At 37.7% G+C, this 18,352-nt stretch overlaps 1 protein-coding gene across 1 annotated transcript in view; it reads left to right on the top strand.

The window, feature by feature from the left end:
- The window catches only part of WDFY3 (WD repeat and FYVE domain containing 3), a 137,147-nt gene that overhangs the window by 39,943 nt on the left and 78,852 nt on the right, over window positions 1–18,352 (top strand). Inside the window, exons 7-13 of the mRNA XM_082482030.1 lie at window positions 843–1,029; window positions 3,880–4,046; window positions 7,317–7,787; window positions 9,181–9,279; window positions 12,885–13,078; window positions 15,084–15,541; window positions 17,596–17,679. Of these exons, the coding sequence (XP_082338156.1) occupies window positions 843–1,029; window positions 3,880–4,046; window positions 7,317–7,787; window positions 9,181–9,279; window positions 12,885–13,078; window positions 15,084–15,541; window positions 17,596–17,679 (1,660 nt within the window). The remainder of the gene's footprint in view (window positions 1–842; window positions 1,030–3,879; window positions 4,047–7,316; window positions 7,788–9,180; window positions 9,280–12,884; window positions 13,079–15,083; window positions 15,542–17,595; window positions 17,680–18,352) is intronic.

Genomic DNA, 18,352 nt, shown 5'->3' with positions numbered 1-18,352 from the left:
AAAGTGCAATAAAATCTTAAAAAGAAAACCAGTTGGCATTCCGTCTCGCTTGTTGATTAAAAAAAAAATAAACCTGACTTGAGATAACATCTGTCAAGAGGGTCATCTCGTATTCAGGAAAAAAAGTTAAGACTTATCATATGCAAAGGAGCATTCTTTTACTATCTCATGCTTTGATTTGATATCTAAGAAATTTTGTTATCAGTCTAGCTAGAAAGATTTGCACTTATCTTGCACATGTTGCGAAGTTAAAATAGCAGATAATTGAAGGGGTCATCCTTAAAACAGGAGCGCAACCTAAAATCTGACTATAGATTTGGGAAGGCTTTTTGCAACCAACCAGTGCACTGATGGAGTGTGAGAGGTATGTAGAATGAGACAAGCTCTCTCTTTGATCAAGATTTATTGGGCAAGCAAATGGGCCAGCCAAAAAAGTGCTAACCAGAGTAGTATAAGATGACTTCATATGACTTTGTGTTTTAAAAGAAAAAAAAAAAAAAGATGTTTTGGAATTATTTACAGTTGTTATATTTGTCTTTTTATCCTACTGAGTTATCTGGTCAAACTTTTAATGTAAAAACCAGCATTTGTCTATACAGTCTCCTCCTTACAAGAGTAAATATTATAAAAGGGAGGAAGGGATTGGCAAAAAGGTTAGGGTTCAGATCCAAAGCCACTTGAGAATCCTACTTGTCTTCAAGTGCTCTGTGATACTAAATGTTATGTGATAAGAGACAGTTAAATAACAGATACCTTACTGCTGTGATTCTTGTACTAGTTATGCTTCTTGTTGCAATTAATGTCAGTAAAATCCTAAATTTCTTAATTGCAATTCTTTTCAGAAAAGGAATGTTTGTCCACGTGTGTTCAGAACATGCAGCAGTCTGATGACCTTTCTCCCCTAGAAATAGTTGAGATGTTTGCCGGACTTTCTTGTTTTCTCAAAGACTCCAGTGATGTATCCCAAACGTTGTTGGATGATTTTAGGATATGGCAAGGATACAACTTTCTCTGTGACCTCCTCCTCAGGTATGCAAAAGTGCTTGAAGGAATGCAGACAGATCACTGAGCTTTTTCTGAAAAGATTTCTTGATAAAGAATAGGTGAATAGGTTTGAACAAATAAGTGGTTATAGTTTATTATGAAATGAAGATATGAGGACCAAAACATGAAATTATGTGCTTCTCTCCATTTATGAAACTACATTATTTAACTTTTTATTCATTGGTATTGGTTTATTACTAAACCTTCTTTAGCACTTACAGAAACCAGATGCTTAAAACAACTGGTACTAAAGATTTAGAAAGAATTCAGAAAATAAAATTTTGACTGTAACTAGTGATGTTTGGGTTTGGTTGGGTTTTTTTTGTGTTTTAACATACTATTGTAATGCAAAATAATGTAATTAAATGTGGTGCATGCTGCTTAGTATTGAAGAGACTTTTTTGTACATAATCTTTAATACCAGAGTGCTGGAGAGAACTCTCACATTACTAGGGAATCGGTGTATATGTATTTTTTAACTTGTATTTTTTATTAAAGGTAGTGCTAGCCTCCTAATGCATCACACAATATGGTAATGAAAATGCTAGCCCAAACAAAACTTGGATGTTTGATCCACCCATGATTTTATTTCTTTCTTGAAAGACACTTCATTCTTTTCTTTCTCAGCACATTAGTGCCTGCTGCGTTATTTGTGTAAAATCTATGATCAGTCTGTGTTGCTTTGGGATGTGAAGTTCTGAAGAAGCATGCTTAGCTGTTGAAATATATATGTGTTTTACAAATCTAAGACAGAAACTGGGAAATGATGTCTATGAGTGTACACCTTCTGAAGTATACTCAGGTCAAAGATGCTTAGAAACAGTGCTGTAACGGCCATTAATGAGAAGTGTTAATGTTATCTCCCTCTTTCAAGCCATTCATTTTGAGTGCTAGGATGCTAGGTTTTGGCACCCAAGCATTTGAACTAAATTTTATACTACATAGTATGCTTTTGGGTTCTTTGTTTTAAACGGATACCAGACATAGACATGGCATTTGATGTTCTTAATCACAGTTAAAATTATTCATAAATATCTTCCATGGCATAAAAGCTAAAACACCTTTTAAGGAATTGTTACTGTTCTTGTAGTACAAGTGGTGATTTTGCATATGTTATATTTACTAATGCATGTATTCAAAGCAATGTAATTCAAACTCGGGTGTTTTCCAGAAACTGTTTAGGTGCAGTGTGAGGTGAACACACTGTCGTTAGCAATTTCAGTTTCAGGTACAAAAGTGATCCTCTGTAGATCAAGTGTTTTAAACAAACTCTCTCCTGAGCATGCTTATCCTTTAAATCAAAGAATGGGAGATCCCTGAAGGAAGTATAGGAAGACTAGAGGTTTGCATGTCAGATTGAAGAAGGAGAGCACCCAGGTTCTTCAGTTGACATCAGTAAAGGTTAAAAGTGTAGGAATGCATTATCCTGACTTCTTCCTGGGGTGTCTCTAGAAAAATTGCGAAGCCTCTTGTAGATATGCCTGGGATAAGGTGAACAGTGCACACTGTGTGGTCTGTTTGTTAGCAATTGGTGTATTGTAGAGGAGATGGAAGATGGTTCAAAACATGACTGCTCTTTTGGTGGCCATATATCTTGCTGTTTCTTTATAAATTTTAGTTTATTTCATTTTCAAATCAAAACATAATTTGTTTCAAAAAATTATCTTCTTGGACAAGCCTATCTATCGGTCAGTGATGAACAACAGTAATGTGTTCTCCCTAGGCATGTTTTGGCTCAGACCTACTGACAGAGACTTGTTCAGATCTGGCACTACTGCAAAGCTGACTGTCACGTAGGGGTATGAGATCTTGGACAGTGGGTGTCAAGCTTCAAAGAAGAAAGGCTTTGGAGCTGGTAATGCTGAAGGACATGTGAAGAAGGTGACTTAATAAGAAATTGCAGGAGGTCTGTGAGGACCAAAGGAGCGAGTATGTAATGTCACCTCGATAATGTGAAAGGACAGGGCATGCGGAGGATTAGTAGAATGGCAACAGATGAGCTAAGTGCTTCTGTAATGGCTGTTTGAAGGAGGTTCAGCCACTGAGAAGAAGATGTAGAATGAGCTGCTTCTAAGGGCTCCCATGCTCACTTGTCAGCAAGAAGAAAAACAGAGCTCAATTACATGAGTGAATAGGAGACTGTGGTGCCCAGCTTTCTCCTGAGATCTATAGAGACTATAGAGTTAGTATGTAATTAAACGTGGTTTAATTTTTGGTGAAGCAGAAGGAAAATTAGGATTGTTCTAGGGTTTGGAGACAGGTTTTAGGGTTTGGTCTGATGGTGTGTTGCTGGTAGGAAACAGTATTGGAATGAGATGTTAGCATTTCCATCCTCTTGTGTTTAAAGGTAAGGAAGGGTATGCAGTTCTAATGAAGGTGCTTCATTGTGTGCTTCCAAGTGTTAGGCTTCTACCAAGATACCATTTCATTTGCATAAAATATTAACTCTTAGTGGCAGATATATAATCTAGCAAGTTAAATATTGATTTATTTAATGACAGACTATCTAAGTATTTTCCTATCCAATAGCTTCATGTTTGTAAGAGGATTTTAAAAGTAATTTTCATGTCTGCACTGCTTTTTAGCAGAGTATTGAGTTCAAGGAAAGATTTATGAGGTGAATTTCTATGGCAAATAATGTATGCTCTCATAAATCCAATAATGTTTGACTGAATGGTATGAAATATGAACAGAGAACATGTAAAGTATTGCAGGAACAGGACAGTAAAAGTGTGGTCTCTAAATTAATAGAGTAAAATGGAAGAGATATCTTGTTAAAGCGATTCGAGTTGAAATAAACTAGTGCTGCTAACTTATCTATTGTATTTTCTTTAGATTAGAACAGGCAAAAGAGGCTGAATCTAAGGATGCTTTGAAGGACTTAGTTAATTTGATAACTTCCTTAACAACATATGGTGTCAATGAATTAAAGCCAGCTGGTGTTACTACTGGAGTACCTTTCCTACTACCTGGATTTGCAGTCCCACAGCCTGCAGGCAAAGGTGAGTCTGCTTGCTTTCTCCCTCTGCCTGTTTTTTAAATGTAAACAACAAAGTACAGATAAGCTGTGTACTACGCAAACTATTTGCAGTTGAGTCTAGGTTCTTTTATGAAGATTGCATATCAAATAGTTTTGTTGGTCTCAAACATTCTATTTTGGGATTGGTACCCAAAGAAGAAAGTGTAGGGCTTTTGTCCTTGAGGACTAAAGGCTGAATCAAACATCTCTCGCTGCAAAGCAGACAGTTTCTATGTGGCCATTTTAAGAGGTTATCATAATGGAGATATGCACTGCTTTGATTTATGGTGTTCTGAGATGCTCTTGCTAAACTGATGTGAAACGCTGATGTGAAACGCTGATGTGAAACGCTGATGTGAAACGCTGATGTGAAACGCTGATGTGAAACGCTGATGTGAAACGCTGATGTGAAACGCTGATGTGAAACGCTGATGTGAAACGCTGATGTGAAACGCTGATGTGAAACGCTGATGTGAAACGCTGATGTGAAACGCTGATGTGAAACGCTGATGTGAAACGCTGATGTGAAACGCTGATGTGAAACGCTGATGTGAAACGCTGATGTGAAACGCTGATGTGAAACGCTGATGTGAAACGCTGATGTGAAACGCTGATGTGAAACGCTGATGTGAAACGCTGATGTGAAACGCTGATGTGAAACGCTGATGTGAAACGCTGATGTGAAACGCTGATGTGAAACGCTGATGTGAAACGCTGATGTGAAACGCTGATGTGCTGGTTTGATTTATTTTTTTTCCCTGCCAGATTTGCTTTTAGATAGCTTTTGTCAGCTTAGGCAAGTGTAACTTGTGAGCTGAAGTCAGTTGTTTCATGTTCAGTGTTCACAGAGTGGTGAAATCTGTGGTGTGCTTGTAACCGCAGTCAATTATTATCTGGAGATAAGGTTGACAAAGTCTGAGGGGAGAAAGGGTTTTATAAAAATAAACTTATTTTTCACGTCCTATGTATAAACTTAAAATTCAGGCAGGTCTTGCATGCAACTAAGGAGTTTGGAATTTAATAGTGACCATGGAGCTAGTTTGTTACTTGGACTTTCTATGGGATTTAGTAGTACCAGGGAAACAAGAAAAATTTTTGTGATAGGGTTATAGTGATAGATTTATAGGCTAATGGATTTACTTTCACTTTCTGCTGTATATCTAGGTTCCTTGGACAATGACTTCCTTTCTCTGGTATTGAGAGTTCATTGTTTGTGGGAATTGTTTTCCCTTTGCACTAAATAGAGAAAGAAGGCGATAGTCCCACTTGGAGCTTAAGTTCTCCATGTTTTCATAATAACGTACTAATTTTTGCTTAAGCTAATCAGCTTTTTTGATACAATAACATGGGAGAACCATGGCCCTTATTGCAATAGCCAAAGGAATTATTTTATTTAATTTTCTAGTATTTGTCACAACACCTCTCAGTTCCTTTTACCTGCTTTTCATTACATTGGCAAGTTGTCTTTTTATGAAGACCGTATTAGCTCATTTTCTTAATTACTTCTATTTAAATCCTCTTAGTTCTTGAACTCTGAAGAGCTGGTTAAGGTTTGGTTTCTTCAGGGGTCCTTGTAATGATCAGAGATAATTTATTAATCTGCTTGATTGCCTGGAACAACTGTTGATACTAAATTAGAATATAAATAGTTGTATCTGTCACTACCTATGTGCCTGTCGCATTTAATAAGCTCTAAATCCCCTTTTCAGCGTTTTTCATTGTAAAGAAAGCATGTAAAAAATAGCCTTTTAGAAACAAATGAGTGGGACTTATAATGTAATATTCGTATTCTTCCAGTATCTGAAATCTTCCCATGTTCGTTTTCAAGGAAGTTTCCTGTTGCCTTCTGGAGAAATACTGCCAGGGAAGGTGGGGAGGCTAGAGATGAACATAATTGAATTTACTTTTAAATTGGACAGCTTAGTATATAAACAATGAAGAGAGCAGCATTCCACAGAGCATATGAAATAAATCAGGATTCTTTGTTTATGAAAGGGTTTTTAAATCAGATTAACAGTTTGCCTATAGCTTGTTTGAAAATAAGATTTTATTGTTACAGCATCCTAAATGCTTTGTTTAGAATGTATTTCAAGTTCTCACTCTTGATTGTTTGGGTTTTTAAATTATTTTAACCGTTAGTTGTTTTCTGTATCATGGGATTTATCCACTGTGACTCATACTGTTCCTACAGAAGTTAAAGTTGGCTTTGAGGCATCTTTTTTAGTATAATAAGAATAGTATCTGCTCATAGAAAATCCTGGGGGCCACAGGAAGCACTCATAAATGATGCATTCTTTGGCTAAATGAATGAGATATTATTCACCTTGAAGGTACTTGTAAAAAGAAATTCGACTGAGCTTTTGAACGTGTGAGATCTTTGTGTGCTAATATTATAGCTACCTTACGCTTTACAAGTCCTTCCATTTGTTTTAATTCCCTAATCGTTAACAGTACTGGACCCTGCCAAAGCTTTCTTATTCCCAGGCCTAATTCCCAAAGACAGCCCTGTGCCACCTTCCGATATGGTTGTTCATGACAGTTAATGCAGACCTGAGCAAGAGCAGCTTCTCTACAGAAGGAAGGCAACTGCTGGCTTTCTGTTGCCCTGTGGAGTTTCTCTACACGTAGCTGTCCTCTTCTCCTCACAGGCAATTGCCAGAGTGGAAGCAAGAGGATAATTTGGAGGCCATGCATGTTGTCTAGCTTTGAACCTGGCTGACGAGGATTTGTCATTGCTTATTGCTCTGTTGAGTGAGGGGATACAGATGGTTGTTATTCTAAACTTAGTCTGCCAAATACTTGTAGAAGACAGAGTTGCATTCTGCATTATGGAATACAGAACATGTTACTCTTGCTGTAATGAGTTTTGTTATGGCCTGGGTAGATGACAGGTGGGCTTTGTTTTGTCTCTAGAATTGTATCCCATTGCATGTTTTAACAATACGTCAGCTTACTTACCTATTTTAAAGAAAAGATCTTTCATTTAGCTGCTTATGTAAGCACTGACTTTTAAAGATGAAGATGCCATCTTAATAAACAATAGATTGTCGGATTTGCAACGTAAGTGATCGTACAGAGACTTTTTTGAAGAGTCAGTTTTAATAACGATGTTTATTACACGTGACATATACTGTTACTTATTCACACTTATTAAAATGCATGGATCATTATTAAAAAGTGCACTCATTGTTTATGATGATTAAGATCTTTCTCTTTCCTTTTTACTCCCATCCCACTTTTTTTCCTGATTTAGGTCATAGTGTGAGGAATATTCAAGCATTTTCGGTCCTCCAGAATGCATTTTTGAGAGCAAAAACCAACTATCTAGCACAAATCATCCTTGATGCCATCACAAATATTTATATGGCAGACAATGCCAACTACTTCATTTTGGAATCGCAGCACACATTGTCTCAGTTTGCAGAGAAAATTCCTAAGCTTCCAGAAGTGCAGACCAAATACTTTGAGATGCTGGAATTTGTTGTCTTCAGCTTGAATTACATACCCTGTAAAGAACTGATCAGTGTGAGCATCCTTTTAAAATCCAGCGCTTCTTTTCAATGTAGCATCATTGCCACGAAGACACTCCTTAAGTTCACCCGTCACGACTACATCTTTAAGGATGTGTTCAGGGAAGTGGGTCTTCTGGAGGTGATGGTAAATCTTCTACATAAATATGCAGCCCTTCTGAAAGATCCCACTCAAGCACTGAATGATCAAGGTAGTGTGTGCTCTTCCATTTTACTAATAAATGTCTTTTTGGTTGGGAATGGTGGAGGCTAGCACTTAAGAGGAGGAACAAGAGTCTGAACATGTACCTCAAGGGCTGAGTTCTGCTAGGGGCTGCTGTGCCATCTTAAAAGTTCGTTGGAATTACTTCTCTCTGAATGTCCTGCAAGAAGCTCGAGGCAAGCTTTAATGAAAGATGCTGGATGAATGCAAAATACTAAGAGTTCTTATTTTCCCTTTAAAATGTTTTTTTGATGTATTGGTTTAATATTTGTTACTTAACATGAAGAGAGCAAGTGAAGGAGTAGTATCTATACTCTTCCTCGCAAAAGCTACTTGTGTTTTTGTGTTTAGCCCCAGCTTTGAAAAAATGCTATAGAGTGAATATCTGAGCTCTTAATAGGAGTACATATTCAAGTTTTGCAGACTTTTTTATAAGTTGAGTTTACATTTTTATAAGAGCATTTTTAAAAAGAAATAAAATTTAAAAATTAGTTATCTCATCACCAGAACTGAACATCTTAGAGATTAGCTACGTAGCTGCTGAGCCTGCGAAGCAGGCACTGCCAAGTGTCATGTGTGCATACATACACATGCACAGAGATTTTTTTTTTTTTACATTCTTTATTCAAATTGCAATTGAGTTAGTGTGCATTAGTGATACTTATTTTTTAATCATAATTGTTGGATGTTTCACCTGGGTTTATTGTCTGAAGCTTCATTAGTGAGCAGTAGCAACTGATAAAAGTTAGAAAGCTTTGTTGCCAGCAACTCCATTGAAAAACATATTCGCAAGTTCTTGTAAATAAATGGTCCAAGTTGTGATCTGATTAGGATTCTACCTGGGTCCACATGCCCTTCTGTTGTGGCTTGCTTCTTATTAGAGTTATTTAAAAAAATGTTTTCTTCTGAAGTGTTACTCTGTGTTTAGGATGCTACTTGCAGGGTTGGTTTGTCAGTTACACCTGTTGAATCATCAGCAGATTTACTGTAATTATGTGAATGTAGTTTTGTGCTTTTGCGTGGAATTCCTCTTTTCAAGTACTGAGTACTGAACAAGAACAGATCCTGTTAAGTCTTCTAGTGTGGTGTGGTTTTGTGGCTTCAAGAAACAACAGTTGGGGGTATGAAAGTACATGTAAAGCTGCAGTGTCAGCCACTGAGCTCACAGTGCTCAAAAGCTTTGGTTTAAATTCTTGTCTTTGTAAATGAAATTTTGCAATGATTCATAGTTAAGATTTCCCAGGAATGCATGTGTAGGCTAAATCTTAATTAGCTTTGGAATATGGTTAGGCAAAGCAGATAAGTGTTGGTGGAAAGTATCAAGAAGCATCTTAGGAAAGAGTGATTTTTTTACTATCGCTTTGGCTTCTGAAATTATTTTTTAGGGGATTCAAGAAATAGTTCGTTTGAGGACCAAAAGCAGCTGGCTTTATTGGTTATGGAGACCTTGACAGTACTACTACAAGGATCAAACACAAATGCAGGTAAGTAGAGACACCACTGTCAAAATATTTATAAGAAAGTAACTCAAAAAATCATACCTGAAGGTAGAAAGTCAAGACTACTTTGCTTTCAGGCAAGTAATCAAACACATGAAAATATACTTTTTCTCTTGCAGTGTTTTCCCAAAAGAGATAATAAGCAGCATAAACTAGGGTGCATAAAATAAAGGAGTACAAGATAGTATTTATTTTTAACTTTAGTTTCTTTGCTATTGTTAACCTGAAGGTAACCACCACACCCACCCACTCTCCTACAATACTATGATAATTTATAATAGGGCTTGTAACACAGGTTGTATATGCCTAAATTTTTTTGTATAAATAGATGGGTAGTTTGCTTTTGACAGTGTCACCTCTACTTAAATGTGATTAATAATGCTTGCATCTTTAGTGAAAGGTGACTTAATTTTTAAAGGCATATTTCCAGTCAGTATGTATAAATAGGGCTCTGTTATGAGTGTCCTTTTCTAAATCAGGCAGGTTTATATTATGCTTCATTAGCCAAGACTTAATGACATCGAAATAGTCTGTCTGTATGTATGTCTCACATTAGTAAAAGCTGTCTCTGAGAGCTAAAAATAACAGATTGAGAAAGGATGATAACTGTTTTTAAAGCCTTATTATCTATTAGACGAAGAAGAAAATGAGCAGGCGGGGGGGAACACCACCCTGTGGAACCAGGAAGTTTCTGGTCTTGGAGGCCATGACACACCCTTATTTCAGCAGGGTTGGGTGTTGTTTTTTTTCCTTTTTTTCAGTTCTGACTGGTGTTTTCTCACTTCTGGTTTTGTTTTTGTTTTCATTTAAGTAGGAGAAACTACAGTCTCTGACAAATGCTTAAGAATGAAATCCTGAAAATTGTCCAGCTTGGTTGACATCTTACTGTTTAAACATTAGTTCCTGGGCTAATGACCTAAAGCTTGTAACTTGTTTATTTTCTGCTTTTGCCTGGGCAAATTTTTTTATGGAAATTTGCATGCAGTTTTGGAGTAACCTCCAGTGTTGTCTATGCAATTTCCCTGTTGTGCTTGTTTTCAAGTTCTGTTGCATTTCAGCTTGTGGTTTCAAACCACTTTCAAAGATGTCTTTTGAATTCTGCCCACTGAGTATTTACAATATCTACCAGGTTGGCTTTGTCCACATACTCGATAATAAAGTTCTTCATTCCCTAAGGAAAGGCGTTATTCATGGCACTCAGGATTAAACTCCAGCTGTATGCCCTTAGTCACAACAGAAGGGCATTGCAGCAAAGCAGAGGTTACTGCAACCTGATGTTTCAATGAGTTACACATCCAGTCTGTCATGATTGCGTTTAGACCATTTGGTCGGGTTGTTTTTGCGAAGGCTGTGGATGATACTGCTAGAAGTTTTGCTGAACTTGAGATGTGTCTCCTTTGCCACTTCCCTTTTGTCCACCGAGCTACCTCTCCTGTCAGTGGAAAGGAAAAAAACATGACCTTTGATTTTCTAGATGATGGTTCAATGATGAACTGGGAAGGAAGTGAATTAGGCAGAAGGTTTTAGAGAGGAATTGATATAGATTACAGATGAATTGCATAAATCAATTACACACTTGTACATTTATCACTCAGCTTTGGTTTTGCCATGTAAGAGAACTAGAATTGGAAACGAGTCAGGAGTGGCACAGAGGATACACATGGGTCTTCATATAAGGAGAAACTGGAGGGGAAAAAAAAAACAAACCCAAACCAAAACCTCAGAATTGTTTGATTTCTGAGGATGAATGAGAGGAGCTGTTGTAAATATGTGACTATAATGTCTCCGAAGGACTGGATGTGCCTCGTATTTTAGAAGCGACAGGTCTTCGTTCACATGACTAGACTGTATGTACCTTTGTGGTGTCAGGATCTGTACCTGAGCCTTGTTCCTGTGAGGTATGGATTATGATCTGACCATGGTAGTGTCCACCTGCCTTGCGACAAATCTTTGCCTGCTGTTAAGTGGTGTTCCTGACCTCACCTAGGAAGCTTGAAGCAACCATCAATACCTCATTGCTGCTTCTCAGTACTGAGTTAATCCACCAGAGGAACAACAGACGGTAGCGTAAAACGCATCAGGATGCCACAGATGATGTTTCTGAGGACTCCTGGACAGTTCAAGGGCCTCATTTCATCAGTAGCTCTCCAAGTTCAGGAGTATGACATAACTGTACAGGAGGAGTTGAGAAACCCATTTATCAAAGATGTTGTGGTTGCTGCTTCTGCAGTGTGACTGTGATGTGAGCCCAGTGGCATTGTATCCAGAGGCCAGCAGAGGTTTTATGTCATCACAGAGAGGCATAAATAGGCATTACGCAGCCTTGCAGTGCTTCATGCCACCCTCAAAGCTTCGTTTCTGATCTTAAGCCAGTATCTGTGATAATGTTTCCTGTATATTGCATAACTGATAACCAAATTTCAAACAAGAAATTCGGGTGTCCAGACCCAGACAGGTTCACTGGATAGTTGAGAATCTAGACCAGGAGTGGCAGAAGTATAAAATGTTGCCTCGGCCTTTCTGAAAACAAAAATGGTGACCACTGAGGAGATGCGCTTTGCCTGTAAAGGGATGCAACCAGCGTAACTGTCTCAGGGTCTGAGGCCTCTCTTTGCCTTGTCCATATCTCATCCAAAGAATGTCAGAGAAAGCAGGAGGCAGAAAATTGGAAATGGATAGTGGGACTAAGGTTTGTATATGTACATTAGAGAGAATAAACATTGCCCTGACTAGCTTGTTAATCCTGAACTTGGTCATTTAAACTGCTCTTTTAGTTTATAGTCACAAGGAAAATGATCCCTTTTGATGAAGTAGTGTAGCAGCATTGATCTGTTTCCCTACTCTGTTTTCATCTTCAGTTAATTAATAGGACAGTAGTCTAGGTGCTGACACTGTACTAAACACACATTATATGTAGCATGTGTATTCCAGTTTGGTTTTTATGGTGGTTTTCAGGATCAATTTTCATTTAATTTTCAGTGAATATTGCACTCAAGTTCTTCTGAGTATCCAGTAAGCTTGAGAACCATTATTTGACTTAAGCTTTATTACTGTAGGGATAGGTCTTGCCACAAGAAAACTTCTGCAGAATGTTACAAATCTTGTGGGTAGACTGAATCACTTCTCAACCAGTGCTCCTAGTTTGCTCGTCTTGTCCGGAAGCAGCCTAGTTATATTTTTGGCAATGAACTAAATGTAATACAAATACTATCCTTAACCAAACATAGTCTTCTCTAAAGATGGAGGGTTTGCTGTATTTTTTTTTTGTTTCGTTTTGTGACTCTTTGAGGTCTAGCATGAAAAGAATAACTACTGTTATTAACAGAATTACTGAGGAAATTCTTAGAACTGACCTGCATCCTTGTACTCATCTTTGATGAAACATATTGTCAGAAGAATATCATTCAAGTTCTATTTTTATTTGTGGTAGGGGAGGAAAAATAGTAAGTCATTAAACATCTGTAGTGCTAAATCCCTGCCATTCAATCTGTAGAAATGAAAATAAACACTTTTCATGTTTTGTTGTTGTCATTATTTGTTACTGATTGTATTTTTCATACTCCTTTTTCTTCTTTCCCCTTTCTGAGTAGGTATTTTCAGGGAGTTTGGCGGTGCGAGGTGTGTGCACAACATAGTAAAGTATCCCCAGTGCCGACAGCATGCCCTGATGATCATTCAGCAATTGGTGTTATCACCTAGTGGAGAAGATGATATGGGCACTTTGTTGGGACTGATGCACTCAGCTCCACCTACAGAACTGCAGCTGAAAACGGACATCTTAAGGGTAAATGAAGTACTGCTCAGGACTCTTGCTCCTTAGCCACTGTTTTCAAAAAGAAAGCACTGAGAAGGGAATTGGATTAGATGGATGGTATTTGGCTACTGAATGTAGATTGTTTGTGGAGTTGAAATGTGTACATTTGATGCATGGTTTTTATTTTCTTCCATCTGTCCATAGCAGGTTTCAGAATCAGAGGTGAAGGCTAGTGAGTATGTGTTTTTAACATCATCACTTGTAATCAGCCTCAGTAGATAGGAAGTGAGGTTCTACAATTATGATAATCTTCCCTGGCAGAGTATTATTCTGTTAAAAATAATGAGAAAAAAGCAAGCATGTAACAGTGCTGGCTTGTGTTTTCCTGTGGCGGACTTACTTTATTTTACCAATTTGTTAGTTATAAATGCTGAATTAGTTAATATAAATGTAAATTGTAGTGACCACAGTAGAAGATAAAGCTGAAGAGCTTGCTTGCTTAAGCAAAATAGTGGAACGGTAGGAAAGTAAGGCTGCGAGTGGAGGCGGAAGAGAGAAGACTCTCATCTGTTTTCTATCGTATTAGGCTTTTTGGCTGCTAATCTAGACTCACAATTTCTTCTCAGAATAGCTAATGTTATTTTTGTAAATTGACATAACAATGTTATTTTAGGGTAGAAAAGATGAGGCAAGTAGTAATAAGTAAATGAGTCTTACCAGAGAGAACTCTTAAGACATCTAGGCTCATCTCTGTTAAAAGGAGCAGATGAGCAGCTTCGTATCATTCCAAAAGACAGAAAGGAAAACTAGTAATAAAATGATTCATTTGACATGTTTTGTCTATCAGTGTCTTCAGTCATTCTTGAGCATGTCTCATTCACGATACTTAAGGGGAGAGAAAGGATATTGCAGTTCCCCAACAGATTTAACATCCAAAGTCGGGGTTTCTGTCCTTCATCTGACCTGTTGTATTTGGCTTCCATCAGTGCCATTTTCAGAAGTTTTGGTTATGGAACTGACAGCCCAGAATGGTGCAATGATGTGTCTCTTGCTCTTTATCCAGGTTTGGCAGGAAATGTGATACTGCCTTCAAAGAAATAACAGTCTAACTATTTCACTACCCATCTTCTGGGGTGAAAAAAAAAAAGGGGGGGGGGGGGGGGGGAGCATGATTCTGAAGAGTAAACTCGGTCGTGAAAGATTCTCCCCACCCCCTAGCCTATTTTTCTATATCAGTACCATTTTTGTGTTGGTTTGCGGTGCTTTGTGTAGGGAGACTTTCTTCTATATTCCATATTCATATGTGGGTCAAACTTTCTGTACCCCCTTATTCACTACCTAGTTTCATGTAGTTTCTGCTGGTTATACTGTGGCTTTGTATTAGTTCAGCAAGTAAGATTTTATCCATTTTTGTTTTTCTCTCTCTCTCAGGCTTATTTTTGAACAGCAACTTAGAGGAAAGCTAAAACTAAGTGTGTTTTTTGAGCTAATTCTTTGCTACCATTGTTACCTTGGAGTGCTGTTATAGCTTCATAGCTGCCAGATGCTTATGCATTATAGATTTCTGGGAGACCTGTGTTGGGATGCTCCAAGCTTTAAACTTCTCATTGCTATAGGCCCACTCTTGTTTGAAATTGTTTGTGAATTATGATGGCAGAGTAGATTCCTTTCCAAAGCTATATTCTCTGCCTTATCACCGGGGGAATTACCTGGGGAGTTTGGGTTCCATTCTAGGCTTGGTCAAGTCTTTTCTGTTGGCAGGCTTATTTATCTCCTTAATTTCTTATTTCTAAGTTAGGGGCAATGCTGTACTTTTTCCCCCACTCTCTCTTTTTATTTTGTAAGCTCTTGAGGATGGGGACTGTTGCAGTACAAGGTTGATCTTTAGAGACTTAAGGCATTACCAAATTCTGACAAATCACATGAGGATTTTGCTAGCATACCATACCAAACAAAAACATTCCTACCTTTTTTTCAAGCTGTTTGTAATGCTGCTGCTTTTTTTTCTTCTTTGTTTTGTTTGTTTTGTCCATAGGCCCTACTCTCAGTGCTGAGAGAAAGTCACCGCACAAGAACTGTTTTTAGAAAAGTTGGTGGATTTGTGTATGTCACATCTTTACTCGTTGCTATGGAAAGATCTTTGTGCTCGCCGCCTAAGAATGGCTGGGAGAAAGTAAACCAGAATCAAGTGTTTGAACTGCTTCACACTGTGTTCTGCACATTGACTGCAGCAATGCGCTACGAGCCAGCCAACTCTCATTTCTTCAAAACAGAGATCCAGTATGAAAAACTGGCAGATGCTGTTCGATTACTTGGCTGCTTCTCAGACTTGAGAAAAATAAGCCCCTTGAATGTCTTCCCTTCAAATACACAACTATTTCAAAGACTTTTGGAGGATGACCTAATATCCCTGGATTCTGTGTCACCTACACTAAGACACTGCAGCAAACTTTTTATTTACCTATACAAGGTAGCAACAGATTCTTTTGACAGGTATGAACTTTGCTCTTTGTTTTTCTTTTTCTTTTTATCATCCTGCCCTACCTGCCCCCTCAATCCTGGTGTTCCCCAAAATAGTTTTCTTCAAATATGTTCATTGCAAGCTTTTGTATTTCCATTTTAATTTATTTCTTTGTTCCTTCACTCAAGTGAGAGGAATATAAGGTGGAAACATCTTAGCAAATATTGACTTAGATTGCTGGTGTTCTCTAGGGTATGCAGCATTCTCTCTGATGTTGAATGTTTTTGTCATTGCAGCAATTAAGATAGAGATGTCAGTTTATGGTTATATTGATGTATTGAAGCAACCTGTTGATTGATAGGCAGACTGTCTGGTTGCTTTGTCATACAGAACTACTAAATTTTTATGCTTTTATTAAGTCAAATGAAAACTTGGTTGTTGAATGTCACACCTTAACTTCATGTTTCCTCTGTCTTCAAAGTAATTAGATAATAATATGATTAATTTAGAATCACAGAATCATTTAGGTTGGAAAAGACCTTTAAGATCATAGAGTCCAACCGTAAACCTGACCCTGCCAAGTCCACCACTAAATCATGTGCCGTGTCTACACATCTTTTAAATACCTCCAGGGATGGTGACTCAACCAATTCCCTGGGCAGCATTTTCCAATGCTTGACAACCCTTTCAGGGATGACATTTTTCCTGATGTCCAATCTAAACCTCCCCTGGTGCAACTTCAAGCTATTTCCTCTTGTCCTATTGCTTGTTACTTGGGAGAAGAGACCAGCATCAACCTTGCTGCAACCTCCTTTCAGGTAGTTATAGAGAGTGATAAAGTCTCTCCTCAACCTCCTTGTCTCCTTACTAAATGCATCTAGATTAGACATCTTGTTTTAGATGGATTGGCATGTTTTTTAAAGTTCTAGCTACTCTGTAAATTCTTGTGTTTTAAATTTAACTGGGAGACACTCCCAGAGTTAAACAACTAGAATTTAAATTTGAGATTTGAAATGAACAGTAATGTGTGTCTTAAAGTTGACTCAAAATGACAACAAATCTTATGGAAGTATATATTGAAGATTGGTTCGTCTTAAAGTAATTCTCACCTATAGTTTAGGGTACAAAAAAGTAAAATACAGACCTAAGCTTTGTGTCTGGGACCTTGGAGCTGCTGCACCCCAGCTGTTTAATGCATGTGACCCTGTTTTAATAAGACAGGCCACCTAATCAGTCAAACACAGGGTCTGATTTTCCAACTGTTGAATGTGTAACTGCGTGTGTTGATATTAATAGAGCTGCCAGTTGGTCAGGCTTTCTTAAACTAGGTGACTAGGGAAGTACAAACTTCATGTTTTTCTTAATGAATGTTTTACCTCGGCAAAACCAGCAAATCTTAATGGTTTTCTCTTGTTTAAAAAAAAATACAAAAAAAACAACAACAACAACAACAAAAAAGCTGAGTACAGAAATCAATTTACTTGAACTTATTTTGAAGTATTATTAGAACATTATGATGGGGGAGGAAAATGTGTATTAAGAATGTGTTGCACCTGCTGTAGAAATTATAACACTGGCTAATAGTAGAGTATGAGGAATCAATGGCGTAAGTAAATCCCATGGTGTTGTTGCATAAGCTAGCTCATTAAGTTCCTTTTTTTTACTGTCATCTTCAGTGACTGCATACTCCCTTCTTTCTTCAATTTTCTAATCATCATTCTTTGTAAAGTTTACGTTGATCTTATTTCTTACCTGAGTTGGTTATACTTAATTTACTGAGGCTTTACTTTCTCCTCTCAATTTCTGCTGTGTAAAGGTGTTCTGTTTTGCTAGTGTGGTCATACTGATAAACCTCTGCAGAGTAATGAACAAGCACTGCAGTCATGCCATAAAACAAGTACACGCTTAGCATGTCTGTGTGTTAACCTGATGCATATCATTCGGTAGCGTCCTTTGTCATCCGTGTCGTTTCTGAAGAATGGATCCTAGTAACCACTGTATTGGCGCTTTTGTAAAACTAACAAGCTTATGGCCTCTGGTTTCTTCTCTAACCTCTCTGTCCTACCCCTGTCTGTTTTGTCTGTAGTCGTGCAGAACAGATCCCTCCTTGCCTGACAAATGAGACTTCTCTCCCCTCTCCCTGGGGTACGCCAGCTTTGTCCAGGAAAAGGTACCGACCCTTCAAAGAGAAGTTGATCTTGCTTGTGATTTCTCTCTCTGTTGTGTTTCTTAGTCTTGTTTTTTTTTTCTTTCAAGTTGCTATTTTTTTCTGAGGTGTTCACTTTCACTTGTATATTTACTAAATAAAAGAATGTGAAGGTATGTTTCATAGTGAATACTAGATAGTGGTGCTAACAGATGAGATTAAAGATGTCTCCAGACTCCTGAAGCACTTAAGTTCATGATTCAAAACCAAATAAGGTCTAGTATAAGAAATGATCTAAGGGAGGTATAAATGACACTCTCGGGAGCAGTTCAGAGAAGTTCAGACTATGTTAGTAGATCAATTAATACAGCAGGATTTCTTTTTTTCTTCTTTTCTTGACTAATTTTTCAAGAAAAGGTATTTCCAGTAGGAAGGTGGATGGCTTGTTAAGGTGCTCATTTGTTAGTAATTGCACAGAGTACAAAAATAAAGAATGAACCTGTCAGTACTTGACTACCAAATGATGTAGAGGCATGCTAAATTAAAAGATTTGGAAAGAAAGTACAAATGGCACAATTCGGAAATCCTAGCACCCACTTTCCCTCCCAGGCTACTGTCTTCTTATGCATCTTGGTGTCTGGTAGATTATTTTTATTTTTATTTTTTTAAAAAATGTTTACTAATTCAATAACAGTGT

Source organism: Vanellus vanellus (genome assembly GCF_965231255.1).
Source record: "Vanellus vanellus genome assembly, chromosome: 4".
NCBI lineage: Eukaryota > Metazoa > Chordata > Aves > Charadriiformes > Charadriidae > Vanellus > Vanellus vanellus.
The sequence above is the reverse complement of the archived record's forward strand: the minus strand, read 5'-3'. Positions and strand labels throughout refer to the sequence as shown.